General features: G+C 40.7%; 1 protein-coding gene and 1 long non-coding RNA gene across 7 annotated transcripts in view; one reads left to right on the top strand and one right to left on the bottom strand.

Moving 5' to 3' along the window:
• Positions 1–224: 224 nt before the first annotated feature.
• LOC135280505 (uncharacterized) lies at positions 225–17,301 on the bottom strand. 4 transcript variants are annotated; one of them, XR_010347413.1, is made up of 7 exons: positions 12,500–16,682; positions 12,304–12,370; positions 10,256–11,005; positions 9,725–9,868; positions 9,209–9,274; positions 6,531–6,599; positions 225–4,414 (listed from the first exon to the last, which is right to left on the bottom strand). It is a non-coding gene; the product is annotated as an uncharacterized LOC135280505 (long non-coding RNA). The 4 variants fall into 4 exon arrangements; XR_010347407.1 differs by lacking the exon at positions 12,500–16,682 and adding an exon at positions 16,696–17,301 and having other exon boundaries at positions 9,725–11,005; XR_010347405.1 differs by having other exon boundaries at positions 9,725–11,005.
• Positions 17,200–18,116, top strand: part of ARFGEF1 (ADP ribosylation factor guanine nucleotide exchange factor 1) — an 84,281-nt gene continuing 83,364 nt past the window's right edge. For 2 of the 3 annotated variants that reach the window (XM_064388327.1, XM_064388318.1), the window contains exon 1: positions 17,201–17,899. In XM_064388327.1, the coding sequence (XP_064244397.1) occupies positions 17,776–17,899 (124 nt within the window). In that variant the 5' untranslated portion in view covers positions 17,201–17,775. Of the gene's footprint in view, positions 17,900–18,116 lie in introns of all 3 variants that reach the window. The other variant, XM_064388337.1, reaches the window with a different exon arrangement.

Raw genomic sequence — 18,116 nt, 5'->3', positions numbered from 1 at the left:
AATTTTTGTAAGATAATTTTTCATCAAAAGAGTGATTTAAATGGAGTCATTTACCCTAAGGAAAAGACTAATGGCAACCAGCTATTTGGATATGAAATCATATAGCTTTTGTGACTTATAAATGTTACTTCGCAATAACAGCTCTTCTTTATCTCTATAATTGCTTGCTTCTCTTCCCTTTGTATTTTTCAGCAATTTTTATTGACTACACAACAGAATTGAAAGCTGGTTTTGAGAAAAGTAAATTTATTTTATGATCATAGGTACAGCTTATCATTCAACACAATAAAAAGCACATGAACAACAAAACACTGTTTAGTAACCCAGCAGTCAAAATCACATATAGAGTGATTATAGGAAATCCAGAAGTTACACTTCTACTGATTATTGATAGAATAATTACCACCACTTCTGTAACTTTGTTCTTTTTTTAAATGCTTTTAATTTTTATAAACAAACCTCTGAGATTATTTAATAGGAAGGAAACAGGTCCATGCCTCTTCAAGTCACCCTTCCCGAAAACAAGCATCACAAATGATTTATTATGTTAAATTATCATTCATACATTGATTTTAAAAATGCCTTTCGAGATCAAAAAATTATTGAGCTTTGTTGCAAACCTTGATTAAAGACCACTGCTGATGGCTGAAGCTCCTTGTATATTTTCCAGATGTTGCTTCAGAAAGATCAGTGTATTCAGTCACTCGTAACATATAAAGCCTATGGAAAACTGCAATTCCTTTCTAAGAACTGCAATACCTTTTCTGAAATCTGAATTGGAAGAGTCCAAATGACCTTGAATGCCAGCATGCATTTATATGCAGAGCCAGTGTGCTTGTCTATAGGAAACAGCATTGTGCAGATTGAGCTGCCTCCTCAAGGACTGTAAAAAATATCCATTCCATACAGAAGTTCTGTATTTCCTATGAAAAACAAGTTAATATTCAACTGCTCCAGTTTATTTATGCTTAAAAAATCCCTTCACTTTTTGTATTTACATTCATTTTAATGGCAATTAAAGAATAAGATACTTGGTAGCATGGATAGGGTAATAAGTACTTTTGTAGGCACTTTGATCTTTCCTTTGGCTGCATAAAACTACATCATTTCCATGGTTCACTTTTTTGTAGCAGTCACATTCAGTCTCACATATACATTCCTGTTTTTGAATTCTGTGCCTAAAAGCCATGTATTACCATCTTCAAGCAGTTCTTTAGTGATGGTAAAACACCAGAACAGTATCTCAGATGCACAGAGATACAACTATTGCTCTGCTGTAGAAAACACAATGAGAACAGACATTTAAATACATTACAGAAAGACTTTTTAAATAGAAACCTTGTGGCATTAGGTATACTCCCTTAAAAACATTTGTAAATTTGTTGGAAATTTAAAAATCTTCTGTCCACAGAAAATATAGATTATTTGCCACGTGCTTAATGTATGCCTGACTCACATAATTATTCAGAATAAAAAAGAGCTGCCTTCTGAGTGACTGCATTGATATATTCTCCAGCCCTGTCAGCACCACCAGGTCAGGAGTACTGACACTCTTGGTGGGTCTATCTTGGAGGAAGTGGAACAACTCCACAGTGGTTTTCACTTTTCTTGGCTGAACGTGCCTGTCACCCCAAGCATGATGCACTGGCTGAGCAGCTTGTCAGAAACTCACAGCCTTAGGCTGCTCCTGGTGTCAAAAGGGCCTGCCTTAACAACAAGGTCTTCTGTTAACATCTGCAAGCTTGGGAACTAGCAGTGAGCTAACATGATTCTCCTTAGAAAACGATGTTTGGGGCAAGGACATTGAGAACTGGGAAATCTTTAGTCCCTGAAAGCTTGTCCTTGCCTGACAGGCAGGAGCAGTCAGTCATGCAGCAAGTCTCAGGTCTCTCCACTTGTAAGGTGGAGGTCCTTTCAAGCCCTCTTGTGAGAGACCACGTCAAGCACAGCAGGGCTTGCCCTTGGATTCAGACATCAGGGAATGCACTCATAAATAATAGATTCAAATGTTAATTAAAAAAATCTGCCACTATCCCCAGCCATGCAGAAAGCATAGTTTGCCTGTGACAAGGAAAATCCATCCATTGCCATAAAAATATGAGTTAATATATTCCATCAGTCCTGCCTGCTCTAAAAGTGCAGCCACTTTAACACTGCTTGGCCCTTTTGAAAAGGACATGTGGCAGAATAGCCATAATAATGAAATATTTTAAACTACCCCCAGGCCTGTAGGAGCATATACTTGATATAAAATAATAGATAGCAGCTTCTGAAATAAATATTGTGGTTTGACTGGGAGCAGGTGTTTTAGTCGTTTTTGCTGACTATAATGTGCCAGGCCATTCCTCTGCATATCAGGATGGATCAATATTGGGAGGAGTGTCTCTTTTTTTAACCAATTAATTAAACTTTTTTTTTTTTACAATTCTGAGCAGAATAGCAAGTTAGTCCTGAAAATACATACAAAAGAGCCAGATAAAGCTGTATTTTAAAACCGGATTTTCAATTTTCTTGAAAATAATGCAGCTGTTAAAATCATGGCCATAGTTTTCAGGAGGCTTAATGTTTTCAGCATGTCATAACTGAAAAAAACATTTATAGCAGCCTTGAAAGCTGAGCAGAGATGACTGACCTTCTCACTATTTAATTCCCCTTGTTTCATTTTGCTTTGTTTCTAGATTGAGAAAATCTGTTGATTGGGCTGAATTGATGGAGTGCAGTCAAAAAGCTGAGTATAAAGGATTTTTCTGTGTCTAATGAGCTAGAAATAGCTACTTTAAAAAAAAAGAAAAGTAGCTTTGTCTATTTTAAGTTCTTTACACAGACTAATTGCTTTAGGCTGTTTGAATTAAATTATCACATTCACAAAGGTGGTTTGGGAAGATCTATTGTTATTTTGTTGTGAGCCAGCCAGTTTTCTAAGGGTTAAAATAGTGACATGCCTACTGGTGTTGTAGGGGAATCAGAGCTGCTCTTTGGCCTTCATAGCACAGAATCTGCACCTGAGCCTTCTCTAACAGGACAGATTTGCTCTATCATGCTACATGCACCTCCATTTTTCTCTCTCCATTTCAAAAAATAAGTGAATACTGTCTGCTGGTGATGACTTCAGGCTATAAAAGAGCCTAACTTTTGGTACTAAATTTAAAACATGAACCTGTTAACATGTGTGAACTTCCCCACACACCTACGCAGAGCCATTCACACACAAACACTTTGTCTGGCTGCACAATGTGTACTGTGTGATGGTTTATGTAATGGTGTAGCTGCAATTCTTGGCAGCCACAGGGCTTCTGATGGCAGGTAGCATGTGTTCAGCATCTCTCCTCTGCCTGCTGGAAGCACACATTGCTTCAGCTCATCTGGCCAGTTCCCTAAAAGCCCTTTCACACTATCTCACTGCTGCAACACAAGAAGTTCTCACTTCTGCTGTCTCTGTGGGTTACCTATCACTACCATTGACACCAACAAGCTCCCCTCATGGAACACTTTGTGTGCTGCACCCTACAGAGCTCAGAGGTCCAGTTTTGCTATTACGAACATTAGGGCAGAGGCTGTCAGAGGGTGTTATGCCCCCTACACCAAATGTAGATTGCATCCCAGATAGCTCTTGTTATCTTGTGTGTAATAAAGAAAGTCCGATAGCATTGCCAAGAGTGAACAAAGGGGTGTTGAGATTGTGCCTGGAAAGTCTGGAAGTGTTAAGGAGAACACTGGAGAGCCTACAGGCCTGTACTAACTGCCACTAGAATTTTGAAACTGGTGCAGCCCATGAACAATTTTTCTATGCATTATCCATTTGCAGGAATACATTTTTAAAATAGTAACTTAAGACCTTTTCTTACCCACATTAAATATTTTCTTTTGAAGATTTTGTATTTATTTTATAGAAGTTTCTTTTTTGAGAAATTAAGTTTCTTGAGAGAAGCTGAGGTAGAAATAATATGAAGTTGCTGTCATGCTGAAGGCTGTTAAGAGAGCCAATGGATGAAGCCCACTGCCTGTCAAATACACACTTCCCAGCACTACAGATAATAAGTGCAACCTTCAGCAGAGGCCTCAGCACAGACCTCGCTGCAAACAGGTCTGAAGACCAGGATATTCCTCAGACAGCAGTTTTGATGCAGACTGGCTAATGAATGTTGGGAAGCTCTCCTACGACACTCTCCTCTGGAGCTGAGAGTAGGAACATCACGTTTTCACAGCTGTCAGAACTGCACTTTTCAAAAAAACATTAGTCTGTGTCAGAGTTTTTATGGAGAAAGGAAGGTCCCCATTCATTTCACGCTCCTCTGCACAGCAGCAGGGAAGGGCTCCTTTGCTGCTGTGCCTGGCTGCAGATCCGCTGGCACCCAGCCCATCAGAAACAGGGCTGTTTGAAACTGATGGAATCGCTGTCTTGTTTTTCTTTTGCCTTTATGAAAATCATAAACAACTCATCAGTGCTAAAGCCTAAATATGCACAAGAATAACTCTCATTCAGGGGTCTGTTGAAGGTCACACAAAAAGGTGATTTCTTAAAAATTTCTTTTTGGATTCAGTAATTTCCATTTTGTTGAAAACTAACAGTTTGTACATACATGAGGGGAAAAAATAATCCCAAAAGACAAATTATTAATGGAAAGTTTTATCCAAAACTAAACCAAGTACAGTATGTATCATCTTCATGGCCTAATTCTGAATGCACAGAGGAAAGGTGGGACATTTGGAGTATGTTTTCTATTTTCAGTTGGTATCAGGACTAAAAATAAGGGCAAAGGACAGAAATCTATAACACAGAATAGAGGAAAGGTCCAAATTAAGTTGCAAGACTATGCCCTAAGAGCATCAGAGATTAACTAGTATAAAAAGGTATTTTTATTTTTAACCAGGAATAAAATCACTGAAGCATCATACTTTGGAAAGATGAAAGAAAACAATGTTGAATAATGCTGATATTTGAAAAATCCAGAGCTGCTAGGTCAGATGACATATTGGGAGAGTGAAGAGCTATCAGTCACCAACCAAAACTTAAAAGGTGGAAGAACAAAACTTAAAAAATATTTGGCAAACATGCAAAGATTAATCATTTTAGATTGAATGACACTCTGTGAGGAGGATAAAAATAACCTCATCCTGAATAAGTAAAGTAAACAGATACTGCCAGGATTATTTCTAAAAGTAACAAGCACAGAAGATAAGAAGGACACTAAAATGAAGAGAATCACTTCTCTGTTCATCTGATGGTGTCGAAGCATATAATCAAGCTTCTTTTACCTAAAAAATTACCTGCCTTTGGAGTGCACCCATGAGGACAATGCTGATTAATATTCAGTGACCTTGTGACATATTAATTTTGGGTGTATGTGGATATTAGAAAGATGCAAAAGGTATCTATCTAGTATAGCTTACTACCTTACTTGGCAATACCAGTGTTTCCCCCTCCATGCAAGTTTGCACTTTACCTCTCCAGCTGTACATGTGAATAAAGCCTAACACAGCCAAGCCAGATTGGTAGCTGCTGTGTGAAGAAGCAGAACAGTGGATTCCATACAGAAGCAGAAGAAGCTGTCTGCATTATTCCACAAGAGAGCACGCATAAGTATTATAGAACATGTAGCTCCTATAAAGCACTAGAAACTAAAAGAGGGTTAAGATTAGCTTCCTCTATGGAAAGTCGTGCTTGCCACAGAATTCATCAAAATATTGATCCCACTGCATAGCAGAAGTGCATTTCTTCTTCCACTTTTCTTCAAACACCCATAATGCCATGCAGCAATGATTATTCTCAATTCTCCTGAATTTCAATGCACTTTCATAAGTACACAGCTTTTCAAGAACAGATTCATACCATAGCTGAATAGGATGATGTTGCAGCATAACCAATATACAGTATGAAACTAAAAATGTAATAAATTCCAAGCAAAAAGCAGCACTGCAACCCAGGAGATTAGATTTACACAGAAATGTTTCTAAGGAAGCCTTTCTTAGGCTTCCCTAAATCTTGACAATGTGTATCTATTTAAATCACACTTCATGCTCAGATTCACTGGGGGACAGAAGTCAAGGCTGCAACAAACGTGAAAACTATTGGATATGTATCATTTTACTTGCCATTCAGTGTGGGAAATTATTTTAACACAGCCAGAGTCAGTCTATTTGCCTAATATATACCTATTTTAAAAAGGATCAAGAAATAATCCTTAAACTCTGAAAATTTGTTATACAAAAGAATTTAATATATCAAGGCTCACACACTTAATTCATGAACTCTCATTGTACTTGACATTAGGTGTTCCCTGACGATAACATACACTACCATAAAAAAGATCCCAACCTTTAACAGCACAGTCAGTATAGTTCAGCATATTGACAAAAACTGGCAGTGATCCTGCAGCCAAAAGCTTTACTTCAAATTTCTGAGATATCCTAATAAATCTACCCATTCTTAAAGTGTCAGATTAAAATAACCAAGCACCCTTGTACCTTCTGCTGGGACATGGTAATGCAGGATACTAAAGAACAAAGAGGTGTTAGACTTATAGGCTTACCATGCTGCCATTCACCTTCTGTTTTTCTGTATTCATTCTCTGGGGTGGCAGGCCTCAACTTTCACCTGTCTGGGAGAAAAATTTCATGGTCTTTCTGCTCTGAAGGTGGGATTTAACTCATCTGACTTCTGTATCAAAGCTATTTATCTAAACTAAATTGACTTGCTTCCCTCTGTAGTTGGTAGAGAAAAATAAAGGATGTAGTGGATGACAGGTCACATCTACCTTAGACTTGGTGCCATTGGTACTGCTTGAGCTACTCATTAGATGTCAGTCTTTTTGCACAGCAAGAGGCAGCCTATGAATCTTAAAAGTAAATGTTATTTACTTTAGCTATAAATATTTGTCTAACAGAAAATAAGGTCCACATAATCAGCAAACTGTCAATATGTATTTCTGTCACACAACTTTAACTCAGGCAGGCTAATTTATTCAGCCACCACAAATGAAGCCTGGCATCTTTCAGGTGCTGTGGACCATGAATGCTTCTCCTTTTCTGTCTCTCATGTCTCTTTTAATCCCACCTGCTATTTTTGTTACTCTACATTCACATTTCATTTCTTCCTTTTATTGTGCTGGAGAGAGAGCCAAAAATTTAAGAGCCCCCATAAATAACAATTAGCCATCTAACACTAATCTAATACATTAGCTGCTTGGTGAATTGTTCTTTTTTTCCTGGACAGATTTTTTAGAAGTCAAACAAACGCTACTATATGGAATACAGAAAATACCAAAGACACATAGTATACCAGTACATGAATAATCAAGCAATGCAGAGTATTCAGATTTTGTCATAGGGCAGTTCCAAATCTGTCAATGAAAATAACAATTTCCAGGGTTCTTAAGACCTGGTGGATTTTACCCCAGCAGCTCCAGCAGCTGCCTAGCTGTCAGCTGCCTGCTGAATCCATAGTATATGTCCCTGTAAACAGTCAGTCTCCTCTGTTAATTATCTCTTTTTCTTGTTTCTGATATTTAAAGGATATCGAGTTTAAGGTGAAAATGTTATCTTAATTTTGTAAGAATGCATGAGAACTCCATGTTTGATGCAAATTATCAGTAATGGAGACTAGTAAAGAAATATTCAAAGCAAGCTATAACCTTTCCAGTTTCCCACTGCAAAACCAATCTTTTTCTTGTAAAAGTCAATACTTTCATTAGAAAGAAAACTCATTCTGAGTTTTTTCTGAGCGAGTAAAATAAAATGCAGTCACAGGCTGATGGTAAAACATTTATCAGAACTGCATGTGTGAAATAAATACTTTCTAGTAAATGGCGTAGTAAAAGCAACGTCAGAATTTAAGCGCAGAACTAGTGACTACGGATTTTTGTATTGTGATTTTTTAAAATTAATGTTTATTGCAATAAAATTTATGCTTGCAAATTCACGAGACTGGTTTAACACCATATTTCTCAGAGTGACCACATTTATCAAGTGTGCTCAAATTTGAAAAGCTTGCCTATAAAACATTGCTGTTATCTCTTGGATTTTTAAACCAGAGCACAGTCAGCTTCCATAGAGGGCTCACACCTATTTCAAAGGACACAACCTCATTCTTATACAGTACACTGTGAATTTAAAGCAAATCTGCATTTTAATCTTCTACCTTTGATACAGCACCACAGTAAAAAGTGAAAATGGGAACTTAAACCTCCACAAACTCAGGGAAAATTCTGATGGGGTCTCATATCATATGACATGAATACCTCAAATTGCTATTATAAAGTAATGCATGATTGTGTACCTTCCTTTAAATATTTCTCCATGAACTATTATGCCTTAGGATCAAGGCAGCTATCCTGAAGGTGCCATACATACTGCTGCACAAAAAACCCCAGAAATTCCAGGCGCCTATGCTGAATGTTCTGGTTTCTAAGTGTCCACACTGGGACTGACCTCATGAATGTGAGAGAGCTCACTGCCTCATTTTGAAAAACTGCACCATATTGCATCCTTAGATCTGTTTTCATGCCATTTGTGCACATTAATATCCTTGTTATTATATACTTCTGCACAATAATACATTATTTCTCTTCTAAAATGGTGAGCAAAAGAGAAGCAATGTGCTGACAAAAGTTTAAACCAGGAAAAGCTAAGGAAGGAGAAACTAATGAATAGAAGGGTCTTGTCAAGGGAGGATTTTAAGGATGACACTTCCAGTAATTCAGAGGCATGACCCTCATCCCATGTAGACCAAGTAGACCAATTTAAGCTCCATGCTATAACCTGCTATTAAACAAAGCAACTTTTATTGCCAAATTTATCTAGTCCCAGAGCCAGCCAAGTAAGTTTGGTGCAGATATATATAATACACCATAAGGACTATCATTAGCACGATTTGTATTGTTATCTATCTATTACAGGGGCCCTGTAGAACTATCTGCTGCATGTCTCACAAACCATGAGAAAAGAGATTTGTACCAGCCCAACAATGTTTGTTTGACTTTCTTAGCCACAAAAATTATAAAATTGAATTTCAACAGTACCGGCGGCTCAGCAAAATTCTCTGATAGCCACTGTCCATACTTCTGTATGGAAATACTTAGAATTACAAAACAAAGAAACAGCACACAATATAAACCTCCAAATATCAAAACTTAACACTGCAGGTCTGCCTGGATCAAAACCCAGACAGCAGCAGCTTTCAATGTCATGAAAAACCATGCATCATACATACTGTGAAGCAGCCACTTCAGTTTTTCATGATCCAGATTGCATATCAGCTGTGACATTTGACTTGAAACTAGAAACAAAATTGTTGCAGGTGTTTCAAAACCTCTTGTAAAAATATTTGAGTACACACCTAGCAAACAGTTAGCTAACTGGCATATTAGAATGAATCACTGCAGTGCTTCTTTAATATCTTCTATTAGGCAAAAGTATCTATAACTTCCATTCAATTTTATCTTTCAAGTTATTCATATTAAAAATCGTTCATTCATGTCATGAAGACCACAATTTATAGAGTACATGCTCAAACGTCAGTTACTGCATTTTTTGACAGGAAATGACCCACTGCAGTTGCTGGAGGAAACAATCAGGCAGATTCAAAGCTCATTTCATGGCATTTAAAAGTGGTTATTGCTTCAGTCTCATTGTTTTGCACCTTAATTCACATAACTTTTATGACCTAAGTGTTTCAACACAGATATTAAAATACTTGGAAACCACCCTTGTTATTCATTTGACTTACCTTGCCCAGAGACTTAAGGGATTTTTTTCTCCAGCTGAATTCCATTCAACTTTTCTCAGTTGATTTTCATTTTCAACTGTTCTTTTCAACTTCCATTTTCAACTTCTCTTTATTAATAGCTCAATGAAAGACATCTGCATAAACCTTTGAAAACACTCAAGTTCTAAAGTGCTACAGTGAAAATTCACCTCAGATCAAGGGGAAAAGAGGCATCCACCATATAAAAATTAGATTCAGACTAATGCTTCATGCACCCTGTATCTAGGCTATTTAATTACTGATCTGTAGGAAAACTCAGCATGCTTTACACTGATCATGTCACATCAGTCACAAAGACCTTCAGAAGACTGAAGCTAGGATATAAATGTGGAACAGTTGTCATTTTCAGTAAATTTGTTACTTTTCTCATTTGTCAGATTATTCCAAATTTTTCAACTGACCCTGAAGATTAAGAATGTGGGACAAGCTATATACTATCCTAGTCCTTCCTATTACAGGTGTTTGAGGTGGTAACTAATTAACCAGGCTCACCCACAGAGCAATCCAGGAAATCCATAATGGTAGTGACAGCATCTCCCAGGAAAAAGGGCAATCATGTTGTGGCCTCCTCCTCTTCAACAGTTTCTCTTTAGAATCCAATAATAGTTCCTTAGCAATTTTATCTTCTGGAGTTGGCTGGGAGAAGCAATGAATCAGGGGATCTTATTGCTAGATTTGCCATACATTCTCCAAATGTCTTCTTTTACAGTGCAAAGGCTCTCAGGAAATTTAACAGGTCTGCTGAACCTCTTAATTGCCAGAGCTTTACATTCTTGCCATTTAGAGACAGAAATATTTGCCATCATGAAGGAGTCACTATACTGGCTTGAATTTACCTTTGTATTTGCATAGTTTCACATACAACAATTACTGTATAGTAGCTTCATAGTTCAGGGTGAGTATGTGCTATTCATTACTATGTTCTCCAAAAAGTGCCCTCTTAAACAGAGTCCCAAAAAATCACCTTTTCAAACAGTTAGGGCTGGTACATACATAATCAAGCCCTTAAGTTAGAAAAACTATTGAAGAAACTTTTTAAAAACCCTGTATGACCCTTTCTTTTTAAATGCATTTCCTTCTGTCTGTAAGATGGATACTTAGATTCCTTCATTCACAGTATTAGGGAACAGTACTCTGAGCTACCATGGAAGCTGGGTACTGAATTATTCATCTGTTAGCAGGAGCAACATGCAGAAGAACAAGTTGAAAACTCCTATAGGTAGGGTAGAAGAAAAGGTACTCCTGCAGAAAAAGAACAAGGAAAAGAAATCATATTCCATCAAATGCACTGGTATGTACTTCCAGTACATCAATTCAAGCTACAGCCAGGGGCCTTTAATATCTTCTCACAGTTCTCAGCCACAATTCAAAACTTTATTCAATCAACCACAAGAGGTGGGATTTTTTCTTCACTGCTTTTTCCTACATGTCATAAACTGAGAAATGGCATGCTTTGCTAGGGGTATGTTTCCTCACTTAACTGTGTATCAGGAATGTATTTCAATACAGCAAGAGTCTGTACTTTTTAGCTTTAAGGTATGAATTTGTCACCTTGAAAGAGCCTCCTCAAAGTGATGGATGTTTATTTCCTTACTGGTCACTCCAGGGTGTTATATGCTTTTGTACAAATGTTTGGGAAAAAAACTACCTGCTGGTGCATATTACCTCTGCTTACAAATACTTGCTTTTTTCTCATTCAGTGCAACAGTGGATATACTGTAACCTGTTAGAATACTCACTCTATGAACAAACTGACCTCTTCAGTTCCAGAACTTATGCAAAGAAAGCCCGAAACAACAAAAAAACTCTTACAATATAGAAGTACATTTATGGTGAGTGTATCGCTTGCAGTTTGGTTGACAAACTGTGATCCTTTGCATAACTGATACACTGAACATTCTTGATTATGCCTCACCTAATTTTAAAAGTGTGGCAGTCTTATGAGTGCATAAAGGGACTAAGAGGAATGCTTGGTTTGTACCTCAGTATTACACAACCAAGCACCACCAGCAGACATGTTAAATCTTACGCATTCAGTAAGAATCTTGGAAACCTCTCCATCAAGGTGCTTGCAGTTGAGAACATAATCACAGCTTCTCTCCTGTTCCAGGTTCCCATCTGTCAGATCCATCTGGACTCTGACCCATTACGCACTGATTATCTGCATCTGGTACACGAAAACAGGATGGGAACAGATGCAAAGTACTGGAGCTAAAGAAGGTGACAAGTGAGCCACCACAATTAAAGGTTCATATGCAGTGGCAGGAATGCACTAGTCCTATCTATTGACCACCCATTCTATATATGTATATACATACAGAAGGGCTGAGTGCTCTCTTGCAGCATGGAAACAATCAAGAAAACTTATATTAAAAGTAGTAGTTAAAACCTTTACTTTAAATTGGCATACACCAATACTGTTGCATTAAAAAAAAAAACAAACCCAAAAAAACAACTACAAAAAGACCACACAAAAAACCCCTAAACAAACAAACAAAAAACCCCACAAAACCAAAAAAACACACCTGACCTCTTCTTACCTATTTTTGTGTTCCTGTTCTTCTGTTGTCCATTCCCCTGAGCTAACACAAACATCTGTGAGGATGCCTGTTAAATTGGGATATGAAATATATCTGGATTCAAAATAGTCTATCCCTTGTCAGGTTAATTTCAATCTAATTAAATTCTGAATATAATTCAGCACATAATTCACCACACAGCAATGCGAATGCTTACACTGACAAAGAAAGCAGGAAACATTTAGGTAGGAGCACGAAGGCTTGCATCTTGTAGTAGTAGATCTGTCTTATTCTAGCTAAAAGTGATCACAGTCTAATCATCACCGTGATGTTTCAAAGCTCATCAAGATGATTTAAGAAGACAGTGTCACCACAAGAAGCAGTCCTCCTCATCACCCACATTCCCCACTCCCTTTCTTGTGTGAGATTTACTGAATATGCCAGTAAGCCAGATCAATTCACTGATCCCACTGAAAACTAACTTTCCTGTAAAACTGATTTTTGGCTGAACCACAGGTGAACTAACTGATGGCACAGTCACACAGCTGGATCAACACAGGGAGCTCAGACAGGTGAAAGAGTTCCCTTTAGAGGCAGAACAGCTGAAAATCATTAGATTTTTCTAAGCATGAAACTGCACTTTTACTATTCCCTTTTACTGCTCATCTGACTTTTAAGCAAAGGCTTCTAGTCCTAGCTTATCAGCATTTTTAAACAAGCACTACATACAATTGTGGTACATAAAGCCAGCAGAAGCAGGTGCTAATTGTTCCCTCTCACATGGAATGTTCTCTACAGTTTTTTACTAAACAAGTGTCTAACGCTCATTCAAAACAGTTTAAATATACGAAACAATATAAATAGCTTCTGGAATATTCCAATTAACTGGTAAATAGAAATGTACTAGATAGTCATTTTTGCAGTGTTTCTCAAATACATTTTTTATCTTGTGTTGCTCTATGTTTAAATGTTAAGGATCCAAGAAAGCAGTGATGGTTTTGTCCTTCAGGGCATATATACAACATGCTTCTTTTAGGTTGGACAGAAAACATTTCTCAGGTTTGATTGGACAACTATAATATTTCATACATCATGTTGCCAGCAGGCTTAGCTGTTTGAGGAGAAAAAACAATAAACAGTCCTTTTCCATACCTTCAGGACTTCAGCAATGAAATAGGAATCTACAGCTATGAGGACTACAGTTCTTTCGTCAGACATTTACCAGTAAAGCAAATTACTAGTAAAGCAAAAATCTGCATGCTGAAACCAAAACAATTCAGGCATTAGAATCTGCACACAACAAGCATTTTGGATTTCTTTGCAAGGCACTGCTGTCGTACAGCACAAGCAGTTCCTTGGGGCTCTGTAGTGGCTCCAGTCCTGTTTAATAACTTTATCAACAATCTGGACAAGGGGATTGAGTGTACCCTCAGTCACTTTGCAGATGACACTGAGTAGGGTGGGAGTGTTGATCACCTGGAGGGCAGGAAGGCTCTGCAGCTCTGGACAGGCTGAATCAATGGGCCAAAGTGAACTTTATGAGGTTTAACAAGGCAACAAGGCCAATTGCCAGGTCCTGCCCTTGGGTCACAACAACCCCATGCAGTGCTACTGGTTTGGGGAAGCATGGCCAGAAAGATGCCCACTGGAAAAGGAACTGGAGGAGCTGGTCTACAGCAGCTGAACTTGAGCCAGCATCTGCCTGGGTGACCAAGAAGGTCACGGGCATAGTGTGGCCAGCAGGACCAGGCAGTGATTGTCCCCCTGTACTCAGCAGTGGTGAGGCCACACCTCAAACCCTGTGTTCAGGGTTTTCTCTAGTGAGCCCCTCACTAGAGAGAAAGGCATTGGGGTGCTGGAGCATGTCCAGAGAAGGGCAAGAGAGCTGGTGAAGGGTCTGGAGCACAAGTCTTATGAGGAGCAGCTGAAAGAGCTGGGATTGTTCAGCCTGGAGAACAAGAGGCTCAGCAAGGCCCTTATCACTCTCTACAAATACCTGAAAGGAAGTTGTAGCCAGGCAGATGTCGGCCTTTTCTCCAAGTAACAAGTGATAGGACAAGAGGAAATGTCCCCAAGTTGCACCAAGGGAGGTTTAGATTGGATATGAATAGAAATTTCTTCATCAAAATGTTGTCAAGTTTTGGAACAGGCCTCCCAGGGAAGTTGTTAAGTCACCATTCCTGAAGGCATTTAAAAGGCATGTAGATGTGGCACTTAAGGACACGATTTAGTAGTGGACTTGGCAGTGCTGGCTTTACAGTTAGGTTCAATGATCTTAAAGGTCTTTCCCAACTTAAATTATTCTAGTAAGGGATCCATGTAAGACAAAACTCTAAATCTTCACCTTTTCATTCTTATGAGTTTTCTCATTCTTCTTTCACTAGAGATAAACCACTAGCTTTTAAAGTAATTAGCAAAGAGTTAAACACATTTCTGTAGTCTCTGTAACAAAATCTTCCCTCAAAATGCTTCCTCAAACTCCATAACTTTTTTATAATTGACAAAACATTAATTCAGTAGCTGGCTCACCTACTAAATTAAGCTGTTATAACAACTAGCTTTATTCAAAGCCCTGGGACCCAGCACACAAGGTGATCACCATTCATATCTTCTCCCTAAATGAGTGCATGGGACTTTTTATCTCCAATACATACATATATAATGTTCCCCCTGGGATTTCCATCCTTATTGACTCAGCTTTGGGAAGGAGACTGAATGTTAACCTACTGGACAGGGGATTTACACTAAGATCTCCCTGTGCAACTTCAGAAGCAGGCTCTACACTGTTGCAGGTAGCGTTTTCTTGTGACTAGAATGCAGATTACCAGCTGTGCCAAGTTACAAATTGAGTCAACAGAGCAGTTGTTTGAAACTGAGAACAGAATTTGAAGATTCAAACCACATTAAAAAATACCCAAACCAAAACAAGCATTCATATTAGAGCAGGAATGAAAGACATGGAATTGAGTCTCTTTTTGACAGGTCTTTTTCTCCAGACACTTCAGCAGTAATTCTATATGCTCAACTAAAACACACTTTACATGTAAAATTATCTTGTGTACAGAATATGAAAATAGACATTAATATGAACAAAAACAGATAACTGCAGTGCTCAGTGCTTTTTATATACAGATACCCTTTTCCTTCATATTGCAAGTCTATTTCTGCTTGATGGACTGTGAAAATCAATAGCAAACTCAATTTGCTAAATAACTTGCAAGCCCTAACTTGGCTAATGGGATCTGGACTCAAATGATTTGTGCAAACCTCCCAGCAAGAACTCCATGGAAATTCTTAATTTTTGCCATTTGGTCACCGGCAGGCAGCTTTGAAAGACCAAACTAATTTTGATCTGCATTTTTGAACTTGCACATATGCATTAAGAAAAAAAAATAGCCAACAGGCAAATGGTTTTCCCTAAATAAATTACTAGAAATAATTCAAGTATGCTTAGAAATCTTGCTGCTGAAGACACAGTCTTTTGAATAAATTAACACAATCTGAATATGGTCTTTTTTTCAAGAATCAATGTGCTTGGTGATATGACTTCTAACTCTCTCATAAAGCCGTCATGATGCTAAAATCAGATGCACCCTCTTAATATTTTCTGTATTGTTTATCAGTTGAGTGGTAAAATAGCCAGTAACCAGAAAAAGCCACTGGAACAAATACAGTAATTTCAGCAGAACAAGTGTTTTGCTCAAACAGTTTAGACTTGCATTCACCTCTACCTTCAGCAGAATTCCCTGTGTTCCTTAAAAAGTCAAATAGAGATAGCTGTAAGGCATCAAGTCACTTTGGTACACATAATTTCTCATTTGGGAAACTGGGTTAAGCAACTCTGGGCAGCATTAGCTGCCTCTGCACTGGGGATATGACAGACACCACTGTACCTTTACTAAGGCAGCTACAATGGCCCCGTCATACATAAGGAAACAGGTGCTCAAACAAACTCCTTACAAGGCCTTAGCACAGCGGCATGACAGTCTGAGCAAACTCTCTTAAATGCTCCATGAGGAAAGTGTTGGGATTAACTTCTAAAGGTCGTGTTCCTGACTAACACATCAGAACCACAGAAATGGAGAACAGACTGAAAGGCTTGCTGGGGATAACCTCTTTACGGTGCGCTGGCTCTGTCCTCAGAGGTCAGAGATGCCCCTTGGTTTCCACAACCATCCCTCCTTTCTGCACACTGATGCTACAGCCTTGTCCCACTCTGCTTGTAAGGTGCATCTAGAACTTCTGCTCTTTCATTTCCATGTTAATTTCTAAGGGTCTTTTTGTTTTCTTTAACCAGGTAAAAATTTTCTAAACCAGACCTACCTTCAGTTAGCACCAAATTCGATTTTTAAATAATAGTATACTAGTACTTCTGAGTGCAAAAAGTGGTCCTGTTATGTTTTTGCCACTTACCAGTTAGGCAGGGTCGACCTGAGCTTTTTATTATTTTTTTTCAATGCTCTATACTCCTAGTGCACGTGCAGTGGGAAGAAACGCGGGACGACAGCGCTTTATTTAGAGGATGCAGGCGACAGAGGAAGGCTACCACGGCAACTGGCAGGTGCAGCGCTGCTCCGCGCCCCAGGGAGGTGCGGGCAGGGCTACAGCAGCGGGAGGGGCTCAGGGACTGCCCCGGGGAGCCCAACACCTCCCACGCCCCAAAGCGCTTCTCCCGTCTTTTCTCTCTGGGTGCCGGGGGCTGCTCTCCGCTCGCTCCCCGTGAGCCGGAGCCCCGGCTGTTTCTCGTCAGGGAAGGCGGCGGCAGTGGACGGAGGGCAGTTCCTCTCCCAGGGAGACTCCCAGCCCCGGCGAAGCCCGCCCTTTAGGAGCAGGTGGCGCATCCCGGGAGAGCCTTCCTCCTCCTCCGTCTCCTCCTCCACCTCCTAGCGCTGGTGGCCCGGAAGGGAAGCCCTGCCCCTCCTCCTCATCCAGCTTCCAGGTGGCAGCGGCCATCTCCGCGGGTCCCTTTTCCCTGCCTCCCGCGGCTCCGCTCCACCTGTAGCGCGGCCGCGGGGCGGGCAGAAGGCGACTGCCCCCCGCCCTCCGCTTCCCTCCGCCCGCCCTGCCTCCCGGGACTCGGCCGCCGCTTCCTCCCGCTCCGGCTGCGGCCCTGACGTCGCTTCCTTCCAACATGGCGAGGGCAGGTTGTTGCTGCGGCCGCCGCCGCCGGTGCTGATGGAGGCGGGCGCGGGCCGGGGGCGGCTCGGGGACTGACGGGCGCCGTCCGCGCACACACGCATCGGGGGCGGGAGGAGAAGGGAGGAGAAGCCTTCGTCTTCCCTCAGCCGCGGGGGTTGGCTGTCGGCGCCGCCCGGGCCCACCCCAGCCTCCCCCGGGGGAGCCGCCGAGCGGGTGTCGGGACGCCCTGCGAGGGAGCCCTTCCCCCGCGGCCGCCGCGGCCCCTGGCAGCGCTCCCGGTGGGAGAGGCCGGTGCCCCGCTCTCACTTCCCCGCTCCACCCTCCTCCTCCTCCTCTCACGGCTCGATCGCGCCCATGTATGAAGGGAAGAAGACGAAAAACATGTTTCTGACCCGGGCCCTGGAGAAGATCCTGGCCGACAAGGAGGTGAAGAAGGCGCATCACTCCCAGCTGCGCAAAGCCTGCGAGGTGGCACTAGGTGAGGCGCAGCTCGGGCGGGCAGGGAAGGGGCGGCCAGAGGTCGGGGTACGCTTCGGGGCCCGCTTTCCCTGTGTGTGGTTGTGTTGCGGGGGGGCTGTGGGGCTTCTGAGGGAGCGAGGCAGAGGGGCTGCCCGGCAGGGAAGGGTCGGGGGCGGTGCGGTTGCGGGCTGAGCCGTGGCACAGGTTTGGGTGGTGCAGCACAGCCCCCGGAGGTG

The sequence above is a fragment of the Passer domesticus genome, chromosome 1 (assembly GCF_036417665.1).
Source record: "Passer domesticus isolate bPasDom1 chromosome 1, bPasDom1.hap1, whole genome shotgun sequence".
NCBI classification, from domain to species: domain Eukaryota; kingdom Metazoa; phylum Chordata; class Aves; order Passeriformes; family Passeridae; genus Passer; species Passer domesticus.
This window is presented reverse-complemented; position numbering and strand designations above follow the sequence as displayed.